Source organism: Rhinocladiella mackenziei (genome assembly GCF_000835555.1).
Source record: "Rhinocladiella mackenziei CBS 650.93 unplaced genomic scaffold supercont1.7, whole genome shotgun sequence".
NCBI classification, from domain to species: domain Eukaryota; kingdom Fungi; phylum Ascomycota; class Eurotiomycetes; order Chaetothyriales; family Herpotrichiellaceae; genus Rhinocladiella; species Rhinocladiella mackenziei.
In genome coordinates, this window is record NW_013550598.1 from 164066 (window position 1) to 186930 (window position 22865).

Genomic DNA, 22865 nt, shown 5'->3' on the forward strand with positions numbered 1-22865 from the left:
CATACCATTCGATTCCACCACTGTCCTTTTTGGGCCAGCGGGTATCGTAAAAGGCATCAAGCGACGGGAGAAAGGCTAACCATGGACTGCATCTCCGGTCAATCTCCGGTTGGGAGATTGGCAGTGAATGTCTTTTTAAGGAAGCTTTTGCTCTGAGACAAAGTCGCCAGAAGAATCGGTGACTCTATATTCCCAAGCCCGATTCAGTTTTCGAAAGACTACGGATACTGACTTTCTTCCTGGCAAGGAAAACCTCTGTAGACAGGCTTTATTTAAATATATAGTTATCTTCTCGTACAGCTGTCGAACGGGTGCAACTTCAGATATATTGAATGCTCTGCCTTTTGTCAACTGAGTGGACGACGAGAGTCCCTATATACTTGTCAACACCATTGGCATCGTTGCCACCACCTTTTCCACACACTGTCCCAGTACTCCTTGTAGAACATCAATAAGCAGGTTCCTTCGTGCGATTGGTTGTTCACTTGTCAGACTATTTACAAGTGCAAACTTTGTTTGATAAATAGGTATTAAGGCAAAATCCGAATATACCGCCTGAGAATACTTTATATCGTCGTGCTGGGCTTGTCGTCCTAGCAAGATTAGGCTCTACTCTGAGAGACCAACCTGCAAGGCTGCCGTCCCTCTGACAATAAAGCCTCAGCATAAAAGGGTTTGGCTGAGTGGGTTCCAATCTAGATAGATAATCAACAATCTCTCTACTCTTCAGTGTGAAAACAAACCCCGTCACTCTTTTTCCGTTTTCCCTCTCTTTTATTTTTTTATTTTTTTGTTAAGAAAACCTTTCCAAAGCGACAATCAACCTATCCATCGCCTTCTCCAACAATTTCTCGCCACAAACGTTTGACTTGCCAATGATGAGGACTTTGAGTTCTTCTCCCCTTGGAACACCAACGACAAGAACTGTCTTTGTTCGTCGAAGTTGATCGCCTATGGCTTTGAGACCTTGAGGTATAAACTCACCACCCTCCAGGCCCCCTTCCGGTGAGGGTGTTGATTCCGTATGGCTGCCGAGATGGAGATGCTGATACTGCGACATGACACCCCATTCTTTTTCCGCCTTTGGCCAAGACGGGCAGTTGGCGATGAGGTGGTCGATGCCAATACGCTCGTACGCTAGACCTTGAATGTATTGATCTTGTGTTTGAGTCAGGATTTTCTTGGACGGTTCTCCAGAGTCGTCACCTTCTAACCGGATGCGGACGGGTAAGGAAGTTAGGCAAGGAAAGACAGTGTCGCGTAGTTCCGGAGGGAGAGTAGCTCTGCCCGTGACGAGGCGGCCGAATAGGACATCCGGAGATGTATTCAGCTCGGCGAGCATGAGCGCACAGGCCGAAGTGAAGACTGTCGCGGACGTCATGTTGGATTCTCGATTGTGAGGTCGCCAAGAGGGGATGGTTCGTTCGATTTGGATCGTGTGGAAGGCTTCGTCGTCTGCGCTGCACGAGCGGTGGGCGGCCTCCTGATTGCTGATCAAAGACATGGACGAGCCGTCGAGGAGATCGTTCCAGTATTGGTAGTCGACTGGTGCCTGTTCCAGCTTGATCAAACTTGAGATGGCCGGCGGCTCTGGAGAGACTCTGTTGCCCTTGTACAAGTCGCGTAAAGTCGAAAAGAGACGGGGGAGGCTGACGCCATCGTATTGCGCATGGGAAAGTCGAACGAGTAGTCGTTTACCACCCGCTGCATCGCGGAGAAAGACAAAGCGAAGAAAATTTCGACCAGAGACCGGCGGCTGATCATGTTGATCCTCGGACGCCACGGCTTCCGCCGCACTCTGCAGTCCATCGGTCACATCGCGCACCTCGACAGGGGCAGAAAGATTCTTCAAGATGATCTGGTAAAAGTGTTGCTCGATGCTAACAAAGACTGTGCGAAGAATCTCAAAGTGCTGGATCAGACGGGCGCAACTTTCCACCAGCCGGGCCGTGTTTGTTGTTGATGGCAGATCCACAAAGAACCAGTGGATTCCGATGGGTGTATTCTTCACCGACCCATCTAGGAATTCCTTCTGCGTGTGCGAGATGGGAAGGACATCATCTATTTCTCCGGCATCCGGAGGCAATGCAGGACGAAATTTCTCTGAGACAAACGCTTCAGAATTATCGACGGCTAAGAGAGTGAACCGACCAGGACGAGAAGCAGAAACGTTGCCGCCAATGCTCGCCGTGGCTGGCGACGACACAGCCGGCTCTGCGAGCTGAGAGAGGATCGGTCGGCGAAGTACATCACCTACAGAAAGCGAAATGCCCTCATTCTGTGCTGCAGCGACGAGTCGCATGGCTTGAATCGAGTCACCACCTAACCGGAAGAAGCTGTCGTCTGCAGAGATGCTCTCGGGACTGATGCTGAGGAGCGAAGCCCAGAGTTTTTGTAATTTTTGCTCTGTTATCGTGGAAGGGAGACGATGAGGCCCTGCGTTTGGTCCTGCAGGATCGAGGAATTGCTCGGTCGAAAGTCCTTTACCCATCTCCCTCAGACGCCGTCGGTCTGCCTTACCCGTCGTCGTTGTCGGCATCGTCGCCAGTGCAATATACCCCGAGGGAATCATATACACCGGCGCCACTGTCCCGAACCGGGCATGTACACCAGTCATCAAGCGAGCGACATTCCTGACCAGAGCCTCATGAGACATATTCTCTGCACCCCTAGGAACGACAAACGCCACCAGCATTGGCAGGTTAACGTTGCGAGGCGTAATGAGCTCAGCCACCACTTGTATTCGCTCCCTCTCACTTGGGTCTTCGGTCTGAATTGAGTTCAGGATATGATGCTCAACTTCCCCAAGCTCGACTCGCTGGCCGCGAATCTTAACCTGTGCGTCCTTGCGTCCAATAAAGGTCAAGCTGCCGTCTTCATTGTACCGTACAAGATCGCCAGACCGGTATACACGACCATGTCGGCCAGGATGATTCGGCCCACCGTGGAGTAACCAAGGCGGATCTTTGATAAACGCAGCGTTCGTCTTCGACTCGTCGTTTAAATAACCCTGTCCGACGAGTGGGCCCTCAATGAGCAATTCTCCGATGCATCCAATGCTGACAAGTCGATCAGGCGAATTCACGTCGGCAACCCACATACAAGCCCCCAGACCGTATCCAAGTCCTTGTTCTCCACGTTCCTTCTTCGCGAACAGGACACCGATTGTACATTCCGAAGGCCCGTATGCAGCGCGAACTCTAGTCAGCGTGAGCATACGTTGAATTAAGCCTTCGCTGACAGCCTCGCCACCGATTTCGATGAACCGAAGAGTACGGACGACGTCGCTGTCGAGCGTCTCCGAGACGGTCGGAGTAAATGTTGCCGACGTCACCCGCATCTCGCGGATGAACCTAGAAAGGTGATTCCTCCGTTGATGTTCCGAGGGGATACACACGCAGCCACCGGCGTACAAGACCATAAAGTTCGTCGCCCAACAGGCATCAAATGCGTAGGATGCAAAGTCAATCACTCTAGAGGTATGGTCGAGTTCGAGTGTCTTGGCCTGCAGTTGGCATGCGCTGGCAAAATTCGAGTGTGTGATGATGACACCCTTGGGTTCACCTGTACTGCCAGACGTGAAGACTAGGTATAACGCATCCGAAGGAGAAGGACGAGGTAGGGTCTCTTTACCGTTGGCGGGCATCGCACGTAGACAGTTCGCGTCGACGAAGATGACTACCGTCTTCTTCTTCTTTTCTTTCACACCCTCCCTGGGTTTGATGCGATGCGCAAGCTCGGCGTTGAGCACGGAGGAGACCAGTACAACAGGAGCCACGCGGTTGACAATAGCCCGTAGCCGTTCCTCGGGCTGCGTCACATCTAGTCCAACCACAGTGCCACCTGCCTTCATGACGGCGAGCATAGCTACCGGCATCCAGATGGACTTTTCGAAGCACAGCGGGACAATGATTCCCTTGTGAACTCCATGCGCAGCTAGGCAGTGGGCTAAACAAGTTGACAGGTCATCCAAGTCACGGTATGTCAACTCCTCGTTGCTTGTACACAAAGCCGGCGCGTCAGGTTGACGACGGATCGTCTCGGCCAACAAATCAGGCACGCATGCATCAGTGGGTTCGGGACATGTAGCGTTCCATCGCCAGATATCATCCAAATCGTTCCGGCTAATCCAATCGACCTGGTCCAGCTTGAGATGTGTTTGCTTTGGCTCGCAGATTTGTCGGATGACGTGTTCCAACTGAGCTGCCATTCGTTTCGTCTGTTCGGTAGTGATGATGTTTGAATCGACCCCAAAAACCAATTTCAAGTCATTTGCATGTTGTTCACAGAGGATGGTCAAGGCGTATGTGCTGAATGCGTCGAGAACGTCAGGCGCGCCTTCGTCTTCTTCTTCTCCCTCCTCGGACCGCGAAGGCGAGAAAATGTCTTGACTGCTCCGTTTCGAGCGAGTCTTTTGTGAAGGTGGCTGGATGACAAGCAGGGATTGGAAACGACAAGCCTCATCTGCCTCGGCGCTCGCCCGTCTAATGTTTTGAAGACCAGTTTGTTCATAAGCGGTCATTTCAATCCCCTGGTTCTGTACCCACTGGAGAAGATCCTTGATACTCATGTCCTGATTGTCCCTGATTTGCACTCGTATAGGCACCGTAGCAATGGTCGGTCCGGCGATACGATCAATCCCTTGTATGGCAGCTTGTCGCCCAGAGAAAACGGTGCCAAACACCGCTTCGGGTGAGTTGGTATACTGCATGATAAGCAGTGCCCACGACGCTCGTATTGCTGACGACATGGTGACTCCTGCAGGCGCCCGCCCAATATTTCTGATCGTCCATTCGAAAGCCGTGTCCGCGCGCGGTTGATACCCGATGGAAGGCAGCATGGGAAACTGAGGCGCAATTAAATCTGCAAATTGCCCTTGCCAATAGCGTTGGGCGACCTCACCGCTCGAAGCGAGAGTGTGCTGAATAAAAGGAGCAAATGGCACGAGTTGCGAAGGGGAATCCGTCCAATAAGCCTTGTTGACTGATTCGAGCACGAGAGAGATTGTCCAAGCATCGTACAAGGCGTGATGTACCGACCAGACGAATGTTAGTCCTTGTCCTTGATCGATCCGAAGACCGACGTGGCTGAGTGAGCCTCCCAGGACCTTGGTTGCCATGCTCTCGATCTTTTCTGGTTGGAGCCATTCAACTTGTTCCTTGATAACGACTTGAACGAGCCCCTTGCCCGGAAGATCGATGATGCGTGTCCGTAATATCGGCGTGTGGGCGACGACCATCTCCCACGCCCGTTTGAACTTGTCGCTGTCGATGGTTGGTCCGAGAGGGAGAACATTATGAGCGCAATAATCTCCTGGTCGTTTTGCCGTCATGGCTAATAGACCCTCTTGGAGTGCTGTACAAGGGTAGATGTCCTCGACGGCAGATTCTTGGATACCGCAAAGCGATGACGTCTGTCGGCGGATGGTAATTGTGTCAAGTTGAGAACCAAGCAGAGAGAATGGTGGCGCAATTAGTGCACTGGTCGACTCGTCCTTCTTCAAGTGTTTGGCCAACTCCTCTAGTGTCTGATGCTGGAAGACATCCGCGACAGTCAGCGAGAGCTCTTGACGCTGGACGGCGGCCACAAGCCGCATGGCCTGAATTGAATCGCCGCCTCGCCAGAAGAACGTGTCGTCTAGAGTTATCGTTTCGGGTGCAATGTTGAGTGTCGACGCCCAGAGCCGTTGTAACTGCTTCTCTTCCCACGTAGATGGCTTTCTCCGGGGCCCATCGTCAGATTTGGACGCATCGATCAGCTGGTCCATCGAGAGTTGTCTGGCGAGTTCGCGTAGCTGTCGGCGGTCCGCTTTCCCTGTTGCAGTTGTCGGCATCTTGGAGAGAGGTACGTAGGCGGTGGGGATCATATATGAAGGTACGACGGCCGCAAGGCGCTTGTCTACGCCTCGTATCAGGCTCTGGACCGTAGACCGGAGAGTGACGTTTTCCATGGTTACCGTTTCAGCTTCAGCTGCCTTTGGGACGACAAAGACGACTAGGATGGCGTTCCTGACATCCTTTGGAGTCACCAGCTCAGCGACGACGTGCACACCATCCTTCTCGATTTCCGGACCTTGATCCTCGCCCTTAGCAAGCTGCTGAAGGAAATGATGTTCGACTTCGCTAAGCTCAACCCTCTGGCCCCTGACCTTGACCTGGGCATCCTTGCGCCCGACAAACGCTAGACTGCCGTCTTCGTTATACCGCACCAGGTCGCCGGTCTTATACAGCCGGACTGGGCCATGTCGACCACAATTCCTCTCTTGTTGTCCAGGGCCCGCGCCTCGAATCCATTCGGGACCTCGAATAAAAACATTTGCCGTCATCTTCGGATTGTTCAAATACCCCTGTCCAACAAGGGGGCCTTCAATCCAGAGCTCTCCGAGATGGCCCACACCCGCCAGTTGGTCAGAAAGTAAATCAACAACCCACGTCCTTGCCCCAATACCGTATCCTAATCCTTTCTCACCGCGATCCTTTTTGGCGAAAATGACTCCGATTGTACATTCTGACGGGCCGTACGCGACCCGTACACGAGTGAGAGCAGACATACGCTCAATTAATCCTTCATTCACCGCCTCGCCACCAATCTCGATGAATCTCAACGTCCGCACGACAGAAGAATCTAGTGTCTCGGCCATCGTAGGTGTAAATGTCGCGGACGTGATGCGCTTCTCCCGTATGAACTGCGACAATTGGTGGACATTGCGGCGTTGGTCTTCCGAGGGCACACAGACGCATCCGCCGGCGCACATGACCATGAAGTTGGTGGCCCAGTATGCGTCAAAGGCGTACGACGCAAAATCAAGCACCCGAGAACTCGGATCGAGCTCCAATTCTTTTGATTGTAATTCGCATGCGCTGGCGAAGTTGGAATGCGTAATCACGACGCCTTTAGGCTCGCCTGTGCTGCCGGACGTGAATACTACGTAGAGCGGATTGTGCGGCTGAACGTTCGAGGAGCTTCGAAGACTGTTGGGGGATAATCTTCCGAGACTCTCCTCATCGACGACGATTCTGGCGTGGCAACTTTGGTCCAGACTTACTGCAAGGGGAGCATAGTGCCTAGAAGACAGTATAACAGACGGATTGATTTGCATCACGATACTGCGCAATCGCTGTTCTGGCTGATTGACGTCCATTCCGACTGAAGCACCACCGGCTTTCATCACGCCCAGCATGGCGACGGGCATCCACATGGACTTCTCGAACAAAAGAGGCACAATCCCCTCGGGCCCGACACCGAGGTCGATTAGACGATTCGCCAGGCGAGTAGATAACCGGTCGAGCTCATCGAACGTGAGACTACCATCCCAGGCTTCAACTGCTCGAGCATGAGGCCGCGTCCGGACCACTTCTTCAAATATCTCATGTACACACCGCTGCGTTGTGGGAGGGACGTCGGCGTTCCACTGCCAAATGTCCCGTGAATCCGTCGAACTCAACCAACTCAGATGTCTGAGCTTCGTGCCCCCATGCGTGGAATTGCAAGTCTGCCGGAGGATATGCTCCAGTTGCTGCGCGAGCCTCCATGCCTGGTTGGCCTCCACCACCGACGAATCGACACTGAGCATAATCTGCAAGTCTTGCTCATTAGGCTCGCACACGAGCGTCAGCGCGTACGTGGTAAAAGCATCATTTACGGGTACTACTCCCGGATGATCATCGATTATCTGCCCGGAGGTGGAGGCAGCAAAAACATCATTCTCGGCCTCTGGGGCTTGTCGCTCAGCTGGCTGGATGACGAGGAGTGATTGGAAATGGCAGGCTTCGTCCGCTTCGGGGCTCAATTTCTGGATATATTGGAGCCCAGTCTGCTCGAAACGAGCCATGTCCACCGCTTGTCGTTGGACTTGCTCGAGCATTCGTTCCAGCGAGCTGTCATAGTCGACAAGAACCCTCACTGGCACAGTGGCGACTGTTGGACCAGCCATGCGCTCGATGCCAGGTACAGCTGCCTGTCGGCCGTTGACGACGGCACCGAAGACGGCTTCGGATGAGCCCGTGAACCGCGAGATGAGGATCGCCCAGGTGGCGCGGATGACGGTCGACATGGTCATGCCAAATGGTGGTTTGCCTAGTTGTTTCACGGTGTGCCTAACAATTGTATCTGCGCGCGGGTGGTAGCCTGCTGACGGAAGAGCAGGGAACCGCGGTGCAGCGAGGTCGGTGAATTGGAGTTTCCAAAAGGTTGCTGCTTCTTCGTTTCGCGAGGCCAAAGAGTGTTTGATGAAAGGTTGGAAGGGTGAGAGATGTTGGCGTCGCGTGCCTGTGTAGGCCCCCTTGACTGCGTCCAGTACCAGTGGGACCGAAAAGCCATCGTAGAGAGCGTGATGGACGGACCAGATGAAGTATTGTTTGCCATTCTCTGAGACAATTCCGACGTGGCTCAATGATGTTCCGAGTCCCATGGCCATGGTACTAGAATCGTCGTTGAAAAGCCACCTTGTCGGCTGGTCAACGACAACTTGTGCCAATCCTTGATGCTCCAAGTCGACGATCCTCGTCCGGAGAACTGGCGTGGCGGCCACGACCGCTTCCCAAGCGAGTTTAAATCGGCCAAGATCAATGCCAGGCCGAAGCTGGATCTTGTGTCTTGCAATGTAGCCACCTTTCCGACGAGCTGTCAAAGCCAACAGTCCTTCCTGAAGGGGTGTGCAAGGATAAACATCTTCAACCTGGGCAGGATCAATCCTGCACAGCGCCGCTGCGCGCTGTTGAATCGTCTGCTTGTCGATGGAGGAGTCTAGAAGCGAGAAAGGCTCCACTGCCTCAGATTCGTACACATACCCACCTGTTTTGACCAACTGCGCCAATTCGAAAAGTGTCGGATGCTTGAAGATGTCGGCCACAGTGAGGAAGAGACCTTTTCGTTGCGCGGCGGCCACGAGGTGCATGGAGAGAATAGAATCGCCCCCGAGCCCGAGGAAACTGCTGTCAGTGAAGATATTCTCGACGTCTATATTAAGGATCGACGCCCAAAGTTGCTGGAGCTGTCTTTCGGCCAAAGTCGACGGCGATTGATGCGGAGGAGCGGAATTCGACTTGTTGGCTGGATCGATTAGTAGCTGTGATGGTGAAAGGTCCTTTCCCATCTCCCGCAACCGTCTGCGGTCTACTTTGCCAGTGGCTGTAGTTGGTAACTTGCCGAGAGGGATATATCCAGTGGGCAACATATAAATTGGAGCCACTTTGGACATGCGGGTGTGTATACCGGTTATTAAGCGGGTGACCGTGTCGACGAGAGCCTCCCTGGGCATGGTTTGCGCTCCTTTAGGGACGATGAACGCCACCAGGATCGTGCGGTTCATCTCCCTGGGCGTAACAAGGTCTACGACAGCCTGGACACCTTCTCTTTCGCTCTCGTTGAGGCTGTTTTGACGCAGTTGCCGCATGATATGCCGCTCGACCTCGTTTAGTTCGACTCGTTGACCTCGGATCTTTACCTGTGCATCTTTTCGTCCGATGAACGTCAACGTCCCATCTTCATTGAGTCGGACAAGATCTCCAGTACGGTATAACCTCCCATGTCTCCCACCACAAACAAGCCAGGGGGGATCCTGAATGAATGCCGCGGCAGACTTTACCGGATCATTAAAATAGTCGCCCACCTGCGCACCTTCGATCCATAACTCGCCAATACATCCCACGCCCACGAGACGATTGGGCAGAGTAGGATCAACGACCCATACACACGCCCCTAAGGCTCGTCCAATCCCCTTATCGCTTTTCTCTCCACGATCCTTCCACGCAAATACCGTGCCGACGGTACACTCGGCCGGTCCATAGGCCACGCGAACCCTCGTCAAGGTAGACATGTCCTCAATCAATGCCTCACTGACCGCCTCTCCACCCAGCTCAAGCACTCTCAGCGTTTTGATGACTGAACGGTCGAGTGTTTCGGCAATGGTAGGCGTAAAAGTTGCATTTGTCACACGCATACGGAGCATGGCACCCGAGAGATCGTTTTGACGTTCGTACTCGGAGGGAATACAAACGCAGCCACCGGCAGTCATGGTGCCAAATGATGTAAACCACGACACGTCGAAAGCGTAAGAGGCAAAATCAAGCACCCGGGATGAGGATCTGTACTCGAGTGGGTGTCTCTGGTAGTCAAAAGCGCTGGCAAGGTTGGAATGGGAAATGATGATTCCTTTCGGTTCGCCAGTACTGCCCGATGTGAAGACGATGAAGAGTGTGCTGGCCGGACTCACGGTCGGCAAGCTCCGATCCTGTGGTAGTGGGAGAGCAAGGAGGCCTGATTCGTCAATGGCGACGATGGTCGTGCTTTCTTTGGGTTTCAGACGAGTTGCCAGGTTAAAGCTGTTCGTGGAACAAACTATCATCGGGGCATCCACCTGGCAGGCGATAGAACGCAATCGTTCTTCTGGTTGTGTAACATCCATGGCCACCGACACGGCTCCGGTCTTCATGGTCCCAAGCATGGCCACCGGCATCCACATGGACTTTTCAAAGCAGAGCGGGACAATGGCATCCGGCCCGATGCCCACGCCAAGTTGCAGGAGGTGATGGGCGAGCCGGCCCGATAGTTCGTCCAGCTGCCGGAACGTCAAATCTCCATTCCAAGCACATACGGCCTGAGATTCAGGTTGTCGTCGTGCGACGGCGGAGAACATGTCATGCACAGTCGCCCAAGAGGCTGGAGCGACGTGTGCATTCCACCTCCATATATCGTCCAGATCCTTTCTACTCGCCACTTCGACATCTCCGAGCTTCGTCTGCGTTTGTTCCGGTGCGATCATCTGCCGCAAGACGTGTTCATACTGTCCCAAGATCCTCCGCGCAAGCTCAGGTGACAGAACGCTGGAATCGTAGCGGACTTGTACCCGCATGGACGTGGCAGCGATCGTCGTTTCGACGACTAGGGCGTAGTCATCGATTCCAGTGTAGATGGTGGTCGACTCTTCTGTCGGCCTGATTCCGTTTGTCGTGAAGGAATAGTTGATGTTTGTATCCAACTGAGTCTCCCCAGGGGTTCTGTTCATCCTTTTCGCCGCAGCGGACCGCACGACCAAAACAGCTTGAAATTCACAAGCCCGTTTCGTCTCCTCCCCAATGCGTCGAATATGCTGTAACCCAGTACGTTCGTACTCGCTCAACATCTTTCTCTGCTGCTGAACGCGGCTGAGGAGTAATGCGACCGTCATGTCATGCCGCATCACGATCCTGACCGGGACTACTGGGGCAAAAAAGCTCTTCGCTGAGCCGCTGCGGAGCTCTGTACTCCCGAACAATACTTCGTTCGCAGCCATATGCCGGGCTTGCAAGAATGCCCAAGCTGCACGCACCACGGTCTCGGCCGCGAATTCGCCGTCAGGCCATGTCAGGGAATTTATGACTGATTCCTCCCTAGCATCGACTTTGGGCCGGTAAGAAGACGAAGGCAAATTAGGAAAAGGGATTGATTCTAGCCCGGCAAACTGTTCACGCCAAAAGGCGTCTGCGACATCTTGATGGACACCGACGAGATGATGGAAAAAGTCTGCTTGCAGACTCCTCTCACCCTTCTGCGCGGATTTCGCTGCGAGAAGGTATTCGACGGCCTGTTGCACAGTCTCGACGACCTCCCTTGCGGTGGATAGTCTTACCCTACTCCCTCGCCAGCCCAGCGTGAGGGATGTCTCTGTCCCATCCAATCCAGCACCAAGTCCGATATCGAACTCATGTGCGTCTTCCGCATGGAAATCCACCATTCTTAGCCCATCTTCATCCCGGTCCAGCCCGAAATTGTGGTCCCGCCCATAAGCATCACGTACCGTGACACAAGAATTGAACAACTTCCCCACCCCGACGGTACGCTGAATCTCGGCGAGAGAAACATGCTGATGTGCCAAATGCTCTATCGACTGCTCGCCTGTGCGTTTGAGCACACCTATGGACCCCTCTGGACTCTGCAAAGCCACACGGCTGACCAGCATATTGATCAAGGGGCCGACCATATCGTCTACCTTATCGACGGCCATGTCCCGGCCTGAAGCAAGGAACCCAAAACACACTTCGTCGTTGTCCATGCCGGCGAATCTCGTTAAGGCAAGCGCCCAGATGACTTGGATGAATGTGGCGCGTGTGACGCTGTTTTCGCGACAGAAATCGTCGATCCGTCTGCTGTCTTCGATATCGATAGGCAGTGTGTCGTAACCGTTCTCTTCATCAGTATTACCCAACTGCTCTTCGCCAGGGAAATGGCATACGTGCGCCCCCTCCAGGAATTGAACCCAGTACTTCAGCTTCTCAGATCGTGGCGTACGCTCTATATATTCCACCGCGTCGCGGAAACTTGGTGCCGGCGCCAAACTCAGCCCGCGATACGCTCTCTCCACGCAGTTGATGATGACCGGCACGGAAGCCGCGTCGACCAAGGCGTGGCTCATGTCCAATCTGCACGCCACCTCTCCATTGTCTGCTCGAGCAATGGCGACAGCGGTCTCTGGCTGGCCCATCTCGAAGGAGGGAGTACTCAGATGGCGTAGACTGTTTCCAGGTGACTCAGAGCCGGTACTGACACGATAGATTTCTCGCCTTGCTTTCTGGCGGACGACTTGCACGAACCCGCCGGTTTGAGCATCATCCACAAAAATGGTGGAAAAGACCGAATGCTGCGCAAAAGTAGCACGCCATGCCTTTTCCAGCTTGTCAATAGAGACTTTCTTCCCACCTTCGCAAGCCCAAATCCAGTGATTGGCATATGTGGCCGAACCCGTCTTATTACTCAACAGGATTCCCTCCTGCAATGGGGTGCAAGGGTACGCATCCCGAACTTCGGCGCTGGAAAGGCCAACACGAGGTAACTGCTTCTCGAGCAGATGATCTAGTCCCTCATACGACATGTGCCGAAGAAGAGGAAAGTCCACCAGAGAGAATTTCCGCGGAGCAGTAGCCAATATGCCAGCCACTTGCGCCAGCTCGGCGACATAATGCTGCGCCCATTTCCGGATCCTGGTTTGATGGCGCAAATTCCTATTGACGCAGAAAATCACCTCCATGCGTCCACGGGTGACAATGGTCCTGACATCAATCAAACTGAACATTTGATGATCCGGGGCTAGCTCTTCCAGTTGGATGTGGTCGGCGTGCGTATAGGCAGAGTCCTTTCGTTCCAACTGCTGGAATTGGCCTTGATAATCGAACATCACTTCGATCTCTCCTGCTTGACTAAACGGTCTGCGGTCCGTATCGCCGTAGTATCGACAAGCGAGGTACGGACGCCCATCCCCTGGTATCTGTCTGCGGGTGTCTTTGGCCTCTCGCACAGCATCGTAGAGATTCGTTCCGCGATCCTGGCGTAATTGAACGGGGTAGATTGTGGTGAACCATCCGACCGTCTCAGAGATATCTCTTTCCCAGCCCTCGGTCTGCTCGCGGCCGTGCCCTTCAAGGAAGATAACGGGAGCCGTACGGTCGTGGAAGATGGCGCGGAAAGTACGTACCAGAGTCGCGATCAAGATATCGAGCGTGGAGGTTCCAAGGCTGTCGTTAGCTTTGCCCAGTAAGAGTGAAGTGGTGTCGTTATCGAGGCGTTGAATATAAGTTTCGTAGTTCTTGAACTGGTTTGCTCCTACAGGTATTGCCCAATAGTCGAACTGCGGCGGCTCGGGTGTGGAAGCGAGGACTTGGGACTGTAGCAGAGTCTTACGCGCTCTTTGCTGGAATTCACACCATACACGGTACGAAGTAGGCGGAGGCGACAAGGATACACCACTCAAGGCTTGTTGCAGATCATGCCAGATCGTTCGCCACGAAACCAAGTCAATGATGAGGTGAGATGCACTGAGCAAAATGAACTGTTGCTTTCCTTCGTGGACGTTGAATACATCCGCTGAAAACAACGGTCCGCGTTCAATGTCGAGCGATCGCTGTCGCTGCTGCATCAGCGGTTCTGCTTCAACAAAGTTGTTGACTTCATACTCTGCAAAGGCAGAGTCTGTGAGGCCGCTGTCGGCGACAAATTGGGTCCAATCCCCATTATCCATCCGACGAAATCGCGCACGAAGCATGGAATGCCTTCCAACGACCGCCGCCACTGCCGCACGCAAGTCTTCTGTCGACACGCGATGTCGCATCTTGAGCACGAAGCTCTGGTTGAATTGATACGGCCCGTGCGGGTGAGCATCCAGATACATCTGTTGAATAGGCGAGAGGTTCCATCCGCGTTTGTCGGCTTCGAGCGCATCCCCTTCCGCTTCAGTCTCTGTGGTGGTGGGTTCTTCCACGTCGACACGAGCACACTGCGCCACTCGCTGGATCGTCTGCGCGCGAAGGACATCAGCCACAGTGACATGGACCTTGTGCCCTCGCGAGCGGGAGACGACTTGCATGGCTGTGATTGAGTCTCCTCCAAGGCGAGTAAAAGGGACGTCTGTAGAGATGGTTTCCAGCGGGATGTTGAGAACCTGGCCCCAGATCTCGCGCAATACACGCTCAACTTTGTTTTTTGGGGGGGCGATATTCTGCTGGTGGCTGCAGAAGAGATCTCCTAGGTCCATGGACGAGACCAACTCTCGCAAGCGTCGTCGATCTGTTTTGCCGGTGGTCGTCATTGGAACTGCAGCCAGGGGCACATACGCCGCTGGAATCATGTACGCCGGCACCAAATCGGCCAAGCGATCATTCAAGTTGGCCGTCAAGCGCCTCACTTCCTTCGCCCTGTCTTGTGTTGAGAACGTCCCGGTAGGGACAATGAATGCCAACAACAAATCCTGCCGATTGCTACCCTCGGGTGTGACCACATCAGCAATAACTTGGGTTCCCTCAGCTTCATTCTCCTTCAAGAGCGAGTGAATGTGGTACTCCACCTCACAGAGTTCGACGCGTTGACCACGAATCTTGACTTGGCCGTCCTTTCTTCCGATGAAATGCAGAGTTCCCTCGCTGTCGTACTGAACCAAGTCACCCGTCCTGTACACCGTCCCATGTCGACCGGGTTGCCTCTGGACCAGCCACGGAGGGTCCTCCACAAAGGCGTCCGCCGTCAGGGCCTCATTGTTCAAATAGCCCTTTCCGACCAGCGGGCCTTCTAAGTACAGCTCTCCTATACAGCCCACGGGAGCGAGACGATCAGGGTGGACGGTGCTGACGACCCAGGGCACGGCGCCTAGGCCTTTACCGATAGACGGCTGGCCGTGTTCGGCAAGCGAAATTTCTGCGGCCGTCGAGGTGACAGTACATTCGGCTGGACCATACGTGTTCAATATTCGAACTTGTTTCCCCTCGAGGCTCTGGATATCGGACCGGCTCAATGCTTCGCCGCTGAGATTGAGCGTTTTGACGCCAGCAAAGTCAATCATGCGGGCTAGGGAGGGTGTGACGTGGGCGTAGTTGACATGATATCGTTTGATGAAACATGCCAGGTCGTCCATGCGTTGCGCGGCGGAAGGTGTACAGAGACATGCTCCCGCGGTCAGAGTCATGAGGATGTTCTGCCAGAAGACGTCAAAGGCATAGGAGGTGAAGTCGAGAACTCGTGATGTGTTGTTGATGCCCAGCCATGCTTGCTGTAGTGACACGGCGTTGAGGAAGTTGGAATGCGTTATCACGACGCCTTTGGGAGTTCCCGTGCTGCCGCTCGTAAAGACGACGTAGAGGGAGTTGGACGGAGACACTCTTTGAGGGAGCCTGGGCAGTTGTTCCTGGTGCATTGCGGCAAGAGATGTTTGGCTGACGACGACGACTTGACAACCATGACGACCACCAATCTGAGCTGCCAACTTCGCCGTGTCGACAGAGGCGATTTTGACTGGCGGATCGACTTGAGCAACAATCGACCGAAGACGCTCCTCAGGTTGATTGACGTCCAAAGCGACCGATGCTGCCCCTGTTTTCATAACACCCACCACGGCCACCGCCGCCCAGATACTTTTCTCAAAACAAAGAGGTACAATCATCTCAGGGCCGAGGCCAAAAGCCTTGACTAAATGGTGAGCTAGATTTGTCGAAAGGACATCTAGCTCTCCATAGGTCAACTCGCCATCCCAGCCACACAAAGCCGGCGCGTCAGGTTGTCGCCGGACTACCTTATCGATCAAGCTGTGGATGGATCCCGCCAGTCCAGCGGATGCCGGGACTGAGGCATTCCACCCCCAGATATCTCCCAGGTCCTGGTCGCTCATCATGTCGATGTCTGCAAGCTTCTTTGCCGCATTCTCAGGCGCACACACCTGCCGCAATGAATGCTCAAACTGCCGAGTCAGCCTCTCAGCTTGTGCTTGCGGGACAATAGCGTCGTCAAAGCTGAGTCGCAAATGAAGGCCTTCTTTCTCCAAATCGCAATAGAGCAGCAAAGCGTAGGAATTGAACGCAGCTAAAGCATCCGTATCTTCGTATCGATCTTTGAATAACCAACCGGTCCTCTTTGCCTGCTCATCATCATCAGCAACAGGCTGAACCATAAGCAATGTCTGGAATTGACAAGCCCGATCGGCGTATGCGCTCAACCGCCGAATGGACTGTAGACCGACATGTTCCATGTCCACCAGATCGATAGCTTGTTTCTGGATGCGCTCAAGAAGTTGCTCGAGACATTTGGCGTCATAGTCGACCCTAATCCTGATAGGGACGGTAGCGAGCGTAGGGCCGGCCATACGCTCCAGGCCTGATACGGGAGCCTGCCGGCCAGTGACGGTGGCTCCAAAGAGTACATCATTTGAGCCAGTGTAGTTTGCTAGAAGGAGAACGAGTGCTGCACGCACGGCCGTAGACGCGGTCAGGTTGCGTGTAGTAGGCCAATGGATCCCGGAGATGTGATGCGCGACTTCGCTCTGGGCATTGGGTCTATATGTTGCGGACGGTAGACGTGGGAACGGTTGGGCTTCCATTCCATCGAACTGCTCTCGCCATCGTGTCGCAGTGCGGGCGTCATCAGTCTGCAGAATATGGCGTACGAAAGCTTGAAACGGCGGTGGTGGTTGCAATGGCGTCGTGTTGTGGTACTTTTTTTCCACCATCGACAGCAACAGCGGCATTGACCATCCGTCAAATATGGCATGGTGTAAAGTCCAGACGAAGAATTTCCGCTCAGATTCAGTCCACGGTTGCTGTTGTTGTTCTCGCACAACGGCGAAGCGTACGAGTGGCGCACCTAGTCCCATGATTTGGTCTGCGTCCGTGGCGAGATATTCCCTGAGATCCGTGGCCGTTCGCCAGTCAATCTTCTCGTCGACGATCACTTGCACCAATCCTTCGAGCTCGAGGTCTACGATTCGCGTGCGCAGAATCGATGTAACCGTCACGACACATTCCCACGCAGCCTGGAAGCGGTCCAGGTCAACATCTGACCGCAACTCAAACACGTGTCTTGCCACGTAAGCCTTTTCATGCTGAGCTGTCAATGCAAGGAGACCGGCTTGAAGTGGTGTACAAGCGAAGATGTCGAGGATCAGCGAGGGCTCGAGATGGCAGAGGTTGGCGGCCTTGTCGCGGGCATCTGCCTCACTGGTTCTCCGGAGCAGACTGAATGGCATCACACCGCCCTCATCGTCTTCATTGTCAACAGCTTGCACGCGTGCACTGAGTTGCTCGGCCAGATCACATAATTTGGGAGTTCGAAATAAGTCGGCAACCGACATGGTCAAGCCTTGCTCGCGCGCTATACCCACCAGCCTCATTGCGGCGATGGAATCACCGCCGATTTGGAGGAAGCTGTCATCGGCACTGACACTATCTGCCGGAACCCGAAGTATCGATGCCCAAAGAGCTTGGATTCTTCGCTCCCATTCTGTCGTGGGAGGCCTTCTCTCTTCACGCTCAGGGTTGAGAGCAGCCAGCTCCTCTAACGACAACGTCGACCCGATCTCACGCAATTTCCGACGGTCTGTCTTTCCCGTTCCCGTCAGGGGTAATCTTTCAAGGGGAATGTACGCCGAAGGGATCATATATGCCGGTAGGACACCCGCCAATTTATCCTCCATCGCCTTCAGCAGTCTCGTCGTGGCCTTTTTGGTTGCATCTCCGTCTCCGGCAAGGCGGACGAAGGCCACTAATATCATCGTGTTGCTACCACGCGGCGTAATCGCCTCGGCTAGAACCTCGATATTTGCACCATCCGGAAGTGCCTGTCGCAAATGATGTTCGATTTCCGGCAACTCGACTCGCTGGCCGCGGATCTTGACTTGTGTGTCTTTGCGTCCCAAGTACATGAGCGACCCATCCGGATTATAGCGCACGAGATCTCCTGTTTTATATAGCCGTCCACGTCGGCCAGAACCGTTTTGAAGTAACCAAGGAGGATCCTCAATGAATGAGGCTTTTGTCTTTTCCGGATCTTTCAAGTACCCCTTAGCCACGACCGGTCCTTCAAGAACCAACTCCCCTACCCCTCCGACAAGGGCTAGAGTATTAGCCGACTCGCGCTCGACAACCCAGCAAGTACTCGCCATGCCGTGGCCGATCATGCCGTTCTTCCACTTGCCAGGCACCACCTCCGTTATCGTACCGGCCGGACATTCGGTTGGTCCGTACCAATTCCACAATTTTACGTTGGTGTCTTTCCACCTCAGTACATCTGCCTCACTGAGCGCTTCACCGGACCAAAACAGTGCTTCTAGCGTCGAGGAAACGGTTTCTACTGGGAGTATGCCGGCCACCGAAGGCGTCAGATGCGCAAAGTTGGCTCGAAGCTGCACAATTGCTTCGCCAGTGTTGTTGTCCCGATCGTATTCCGACGGGATACACAAACAGCCACCGTAGTTGAAGGCCATGAAGGTGTCCCAAGCGCTGTGGTCGAAGAGGTACGAGCCGAACTGGAAGATGCGGGTGGATGGGCCAGCGTCAATAGCACGTGCTCCCGCATGGACGGTCGTCGCAATGCAGCTGTGCGGGAGCAAGATGCCTTTTGGTGTGCCTGTCGAGCCAGAAGTAAAGTAGACTGCGGCTGTTGTTGATGGAGCGGCCTTGCGGTCGCTGATGTCATTGGGTGTATCCCGCCACAACCTCTCGTCAACCACGATCACGCTGTGATCTGGAAATAATTCAGATGTCGTGGAAGATGCGAGAACGAAACTCGAATTGACTAGGTCAAGGACAGCTTCTCGTCTACCCTTGGCCATGCTGGGAGTCATCAGAGCAAAGGCTCCTCCTGCTCTCAAGACGCCTAACACGGCAACCGGTGCCCACTTTGATTTCTCAAAGCAGACAGGCACAATGACTTCTGGTCCGACTCCGAAACGGGTCAGTTGGTTGGCCAAATTCAATGACAGCCGGCCGAGTTGGGCGTATGTGAACTCGCCATCCCAGGCACACACCGCCGTCGACAGGGGCCAGCGCCGAACACTCTCCATGGCTAGATCATGGAGACAAGAGTCGACCGACTCTGGATTGCTCCGGTTCCACCTCCAGATATCCTCAAGGTCTGCATCGCTGATGGCAGTGATTTGCCGCAAAGGAGTGTGCGTTTGAGCCGGATCAATCAACTGCCGGAGAATATGCTCAAAGTGACCCAACATCCTCTTCGCCTGTGCCGGTTCGACAACCTTGGAGTCGTAGCTGATTTCGACCTGCAGACCGACCTTGGTAAAATTGCACAGAATCATCACCGCATATGTGTTAAAAGCCGCATACTTAGTAGTACCAACCCGAGCACGACGATTGGCCTCTGCACCCCAGAGACCTTCTTCCGAGTCGCCCAACAACGCTTGCTCATCAGGCTGAACGACGAGCAGAGCCTGAAATCGACAGGCTCGCTGGGCCGCCTCGCTGACTTGGCGTATCCACTGCAAGCCAGCTTGCTCATAAGCAATCATGCCGACGGCTTGTTTCTGCACCTCCTCAAGAAGCTCTCCCACGCTGGTCCCGCCGGCACACTCTATCCGGAGGGGAACAGTAGCGATAGTCGGTCCTGCGATGCGTTCTGCTCCGACCAATGGTGCTTGTCGACCGCTGCTGACCGTTCCAAAGATCGCTTCCGGTGTGTCGGTGTATCGTGCCTGGAGCAATGCCCACGCCGCCTTGAGCACCGTCGATCTGGTATAATCACTGTTTGACCATTGCAGACCGCTGATCATGCTTTCGACCACAGCATCCGCTTCGGGGGTGTAGACTGGGGACGGCAGTCCGGGGAATGGAATCGCGGTCAAACCTGTCAGTTGAGATTCCCAGAATTCGCTCATTGCCGATGCATCCAGAGAGTGGAGATACTTGACGAAACTTTGGAGAGGCATCAACGGATCGACCTCACGGCCTTCGTATCGCTGCTGCACATTCTCGAGGAGTAGTGGTAGTGACATGCCGTCGTGAAGAGAGTGGTGAATGGTCAAGACGAACCACAATTTGTCCGTCTGTTCCTCTTCCACCAGGCCAGGTCGGCATAGCACTGTTCCCAGACCCATGGGGCGTTTGCCTTCAGCCTGCAAGTAGGCGTCGAGGTCGGCATCAAAACCCCATTCTTGCGGTACGTCGACCAGCACCTGCACAAGACCATCCTCATCCGGGATGTCGACGATCCTGGTCTGCAAGATCTGGGTAGCTTCGACCATGTCCGTCCACGCTTTCTTGAACCGCGGAATGCTCGTCCCGGCGGCCAGCTCGAACACAATCTTGGAGACGTATTGCCCTTCTCGCCGTGAAGTCATTGCTAGCAGACCTTCTTGAAGCGGCGTGCAGGGGAAGACGTCTCGAATCGACTCGATTGGGACTTGACATCTGGATGCCGCCTTTTGCCGTGTATCGGTGCTCTGGATCATGCTGAAAGGCTGGGGAAGATGGTGGTCGTCAGCTTCATATAACGACACTGTCAGTTCTTTCGTAAAATCCCTTAATCGGGGTTTGTTGAGGATACTGGCGACTGTGAATGAGAGGCCATGCTGCCGTGCGCTGGCGACGAGCCTCATGGCGGAGATTGAGTCACCTCCCAAGCGGAGGAAACTGTCGTCGGCCGATATTGTGGACGCTTCAATGCCTAGCACTGTCGACCAAAGTTCTTGCACTTGCTTCTCCTTTCTGGTCAATGGTACCTGTCGATTCTCTGGCGATAAACCTAGTTCAACAATCTCTTTCATGGTCAATGCCGTGCCGACCTCTGCCAGACGCCGGCGGTCTGTCTTCCCATTCGATGTCATAGGTAGTGACGAAAGGGGAATGTAGCTCGTGGGAATCATGTACACAGGCACGACCTCTGCCAGTCTCTCATCCACGCCCTTTGTAATTCGCCTGACCTCTGTCCGTAACTCAATGTCACTCATACTCGCTGCTCCGGCCGGAACGACAAACGCCGCCAATATCGGTGCGTCGTGGCCTCTCGGCTTCACCGCTGCGGCAGCGACCTTGACATCCTCTTGCTGGTGAGATATGTCGAGCAAACTCCAGACGTGGAATTCCACGTCTCCCAGCTCCACCCTCTGGCCCCGAATCTTCACTTGCCCGTCCTTGCGGCCTTGGAACGTTAGACTCCCATCCAGGTTATAGCTGACCAGATCGCCCGTCTGGTACAGCGTCCCTCTTCGTCCAGGTTGCCCTGGCCCACCACCTGCAACCAGCCACGGCGGATCTCGGACAAACTTGGTCGCCGTCTGCTCCTCATTATCCAGATACCCCTTTCCCACGAGCGGTCCCTCTATCCAACACTCCCCTACACTCCCAACTGGCGCCAGTTCATCGGGATTGTCCATCTGGACCACCCACGTCAGCGCTCCGACTCCAGTCCCAATATGCGCAGGCGTCCGGGGATTACTCGTCGCAGTCTGGATCGGCGTGCACTCGGCTGGACCATACGCGATTGTGAATCGGCGCCCCAGCCGCCGCCGCCTGTCCAGGAGCTGCGCGGTACAAGCCTCACCGGCGACCTCCAAGTCCGTGAGCATATCCAATGCCTCATCGTCGAGCATGTTCGCCACCGTAGGCGTAAGATTTGCAAAATTCGGTTTTAACTTCTTCACTACCGAAGACAAATCCGTTCTGCGTTCAGTGTCGTTAGGGATGCACAGACATGCGCCCGCGTGCAAAGTATGCAGGACGTTATACCACGCCATGTCGAAAGAATAAGACGCGAAATCGAATACTCGGGAGGAGGTATTGAGATTGATCGAGTGTGCTTGGTGGTAAAGGGCGCTGGCAAAGTTGCCATGCGTGATGAATGCCCCCTTGGGGGTGCCTGTGCTGCCGGACGTGAAGACCAGATAGAGCGTGTTGTTGGAAGTAACGACAACGGGCGAGGAGGATCTGGTCGTAGAAGGCGAAGGAAGTTTGTCCAGTTCCTCTTTGGAGACGTTCACCACAACAGCCTCCTCGTCCGCCAGCCTTTCCGCCAATAATCTCCCCTGTAGGGAAGAGATGAGGATTCTGGGCCGGACTTGGCTCACAATGCTCCTCAGCCGCTCCTCGGGCACGGCCAGATCAAGCGCTACAGACGCTCCGCCTGCTTTCATCACCGCCAACATGGCGACGGGCATCCAGAGGGATTTTTCAAAACATAACGGCACGATGACTTCTGGGCCCACGCCCAACGTGACCAAGTGAGTCGCCAACCGGGACGAGAGGTCATCTAACTGTCCATATGTTAATTCACCGTCCCAGGCGTGGATGGCAAGAGAACTGGGCTGGCGTTGCGCGACGGCGACGAGGAGATGGTGAACGGGCACGTCGATAGATTTTGGCACAGAAGCGTTCCATTTCCAGATTTGGGTGAGATCAGAGGCTGTGATCTTTTCTTCATTCCTTTCAAATTTTTCGATTTCCTTTGCTAGTTTTCGAGGAATGTATTGGTACCGGTCGATGTGCTCTTCTTTGAGATGGTCTTCTCTGCTATAGACCCCGTTGGGTTGTCCTTCGTGGTGAACCCCATTGGTCGGCATTTCGTCTTGTTTCACCCAAGGTGAACTGCAACGTCGGCGTTTCGTTCTTACCTTTTCTCTCTAGGTC

The 22865-nt window shown here is 54.2% G+C and overlaps 1 protein-coding gene across 1 annotated transcript; it reads right to left on the minus strand.

Moving 5' to 3' along the window:
- Positions 1-793: 793 nt before the first annotated feature.
- Positions 794-22798, minus strand: Z518_08930 (uncharacterized protein; the record flags this gene model as incomplete). Its single annotated transcript, XM_013412887.1, has 1 exon — positions 794-22798. One exon carries the CDS (start codon positions 22796-22798, stop codon positions 794-796), a length of 22005 nt encoding a protein of 7334 aa, XP_013268341.1.
- Between the last annotated feature and the right edge of the window lie 67 nt (positions 22799-22865).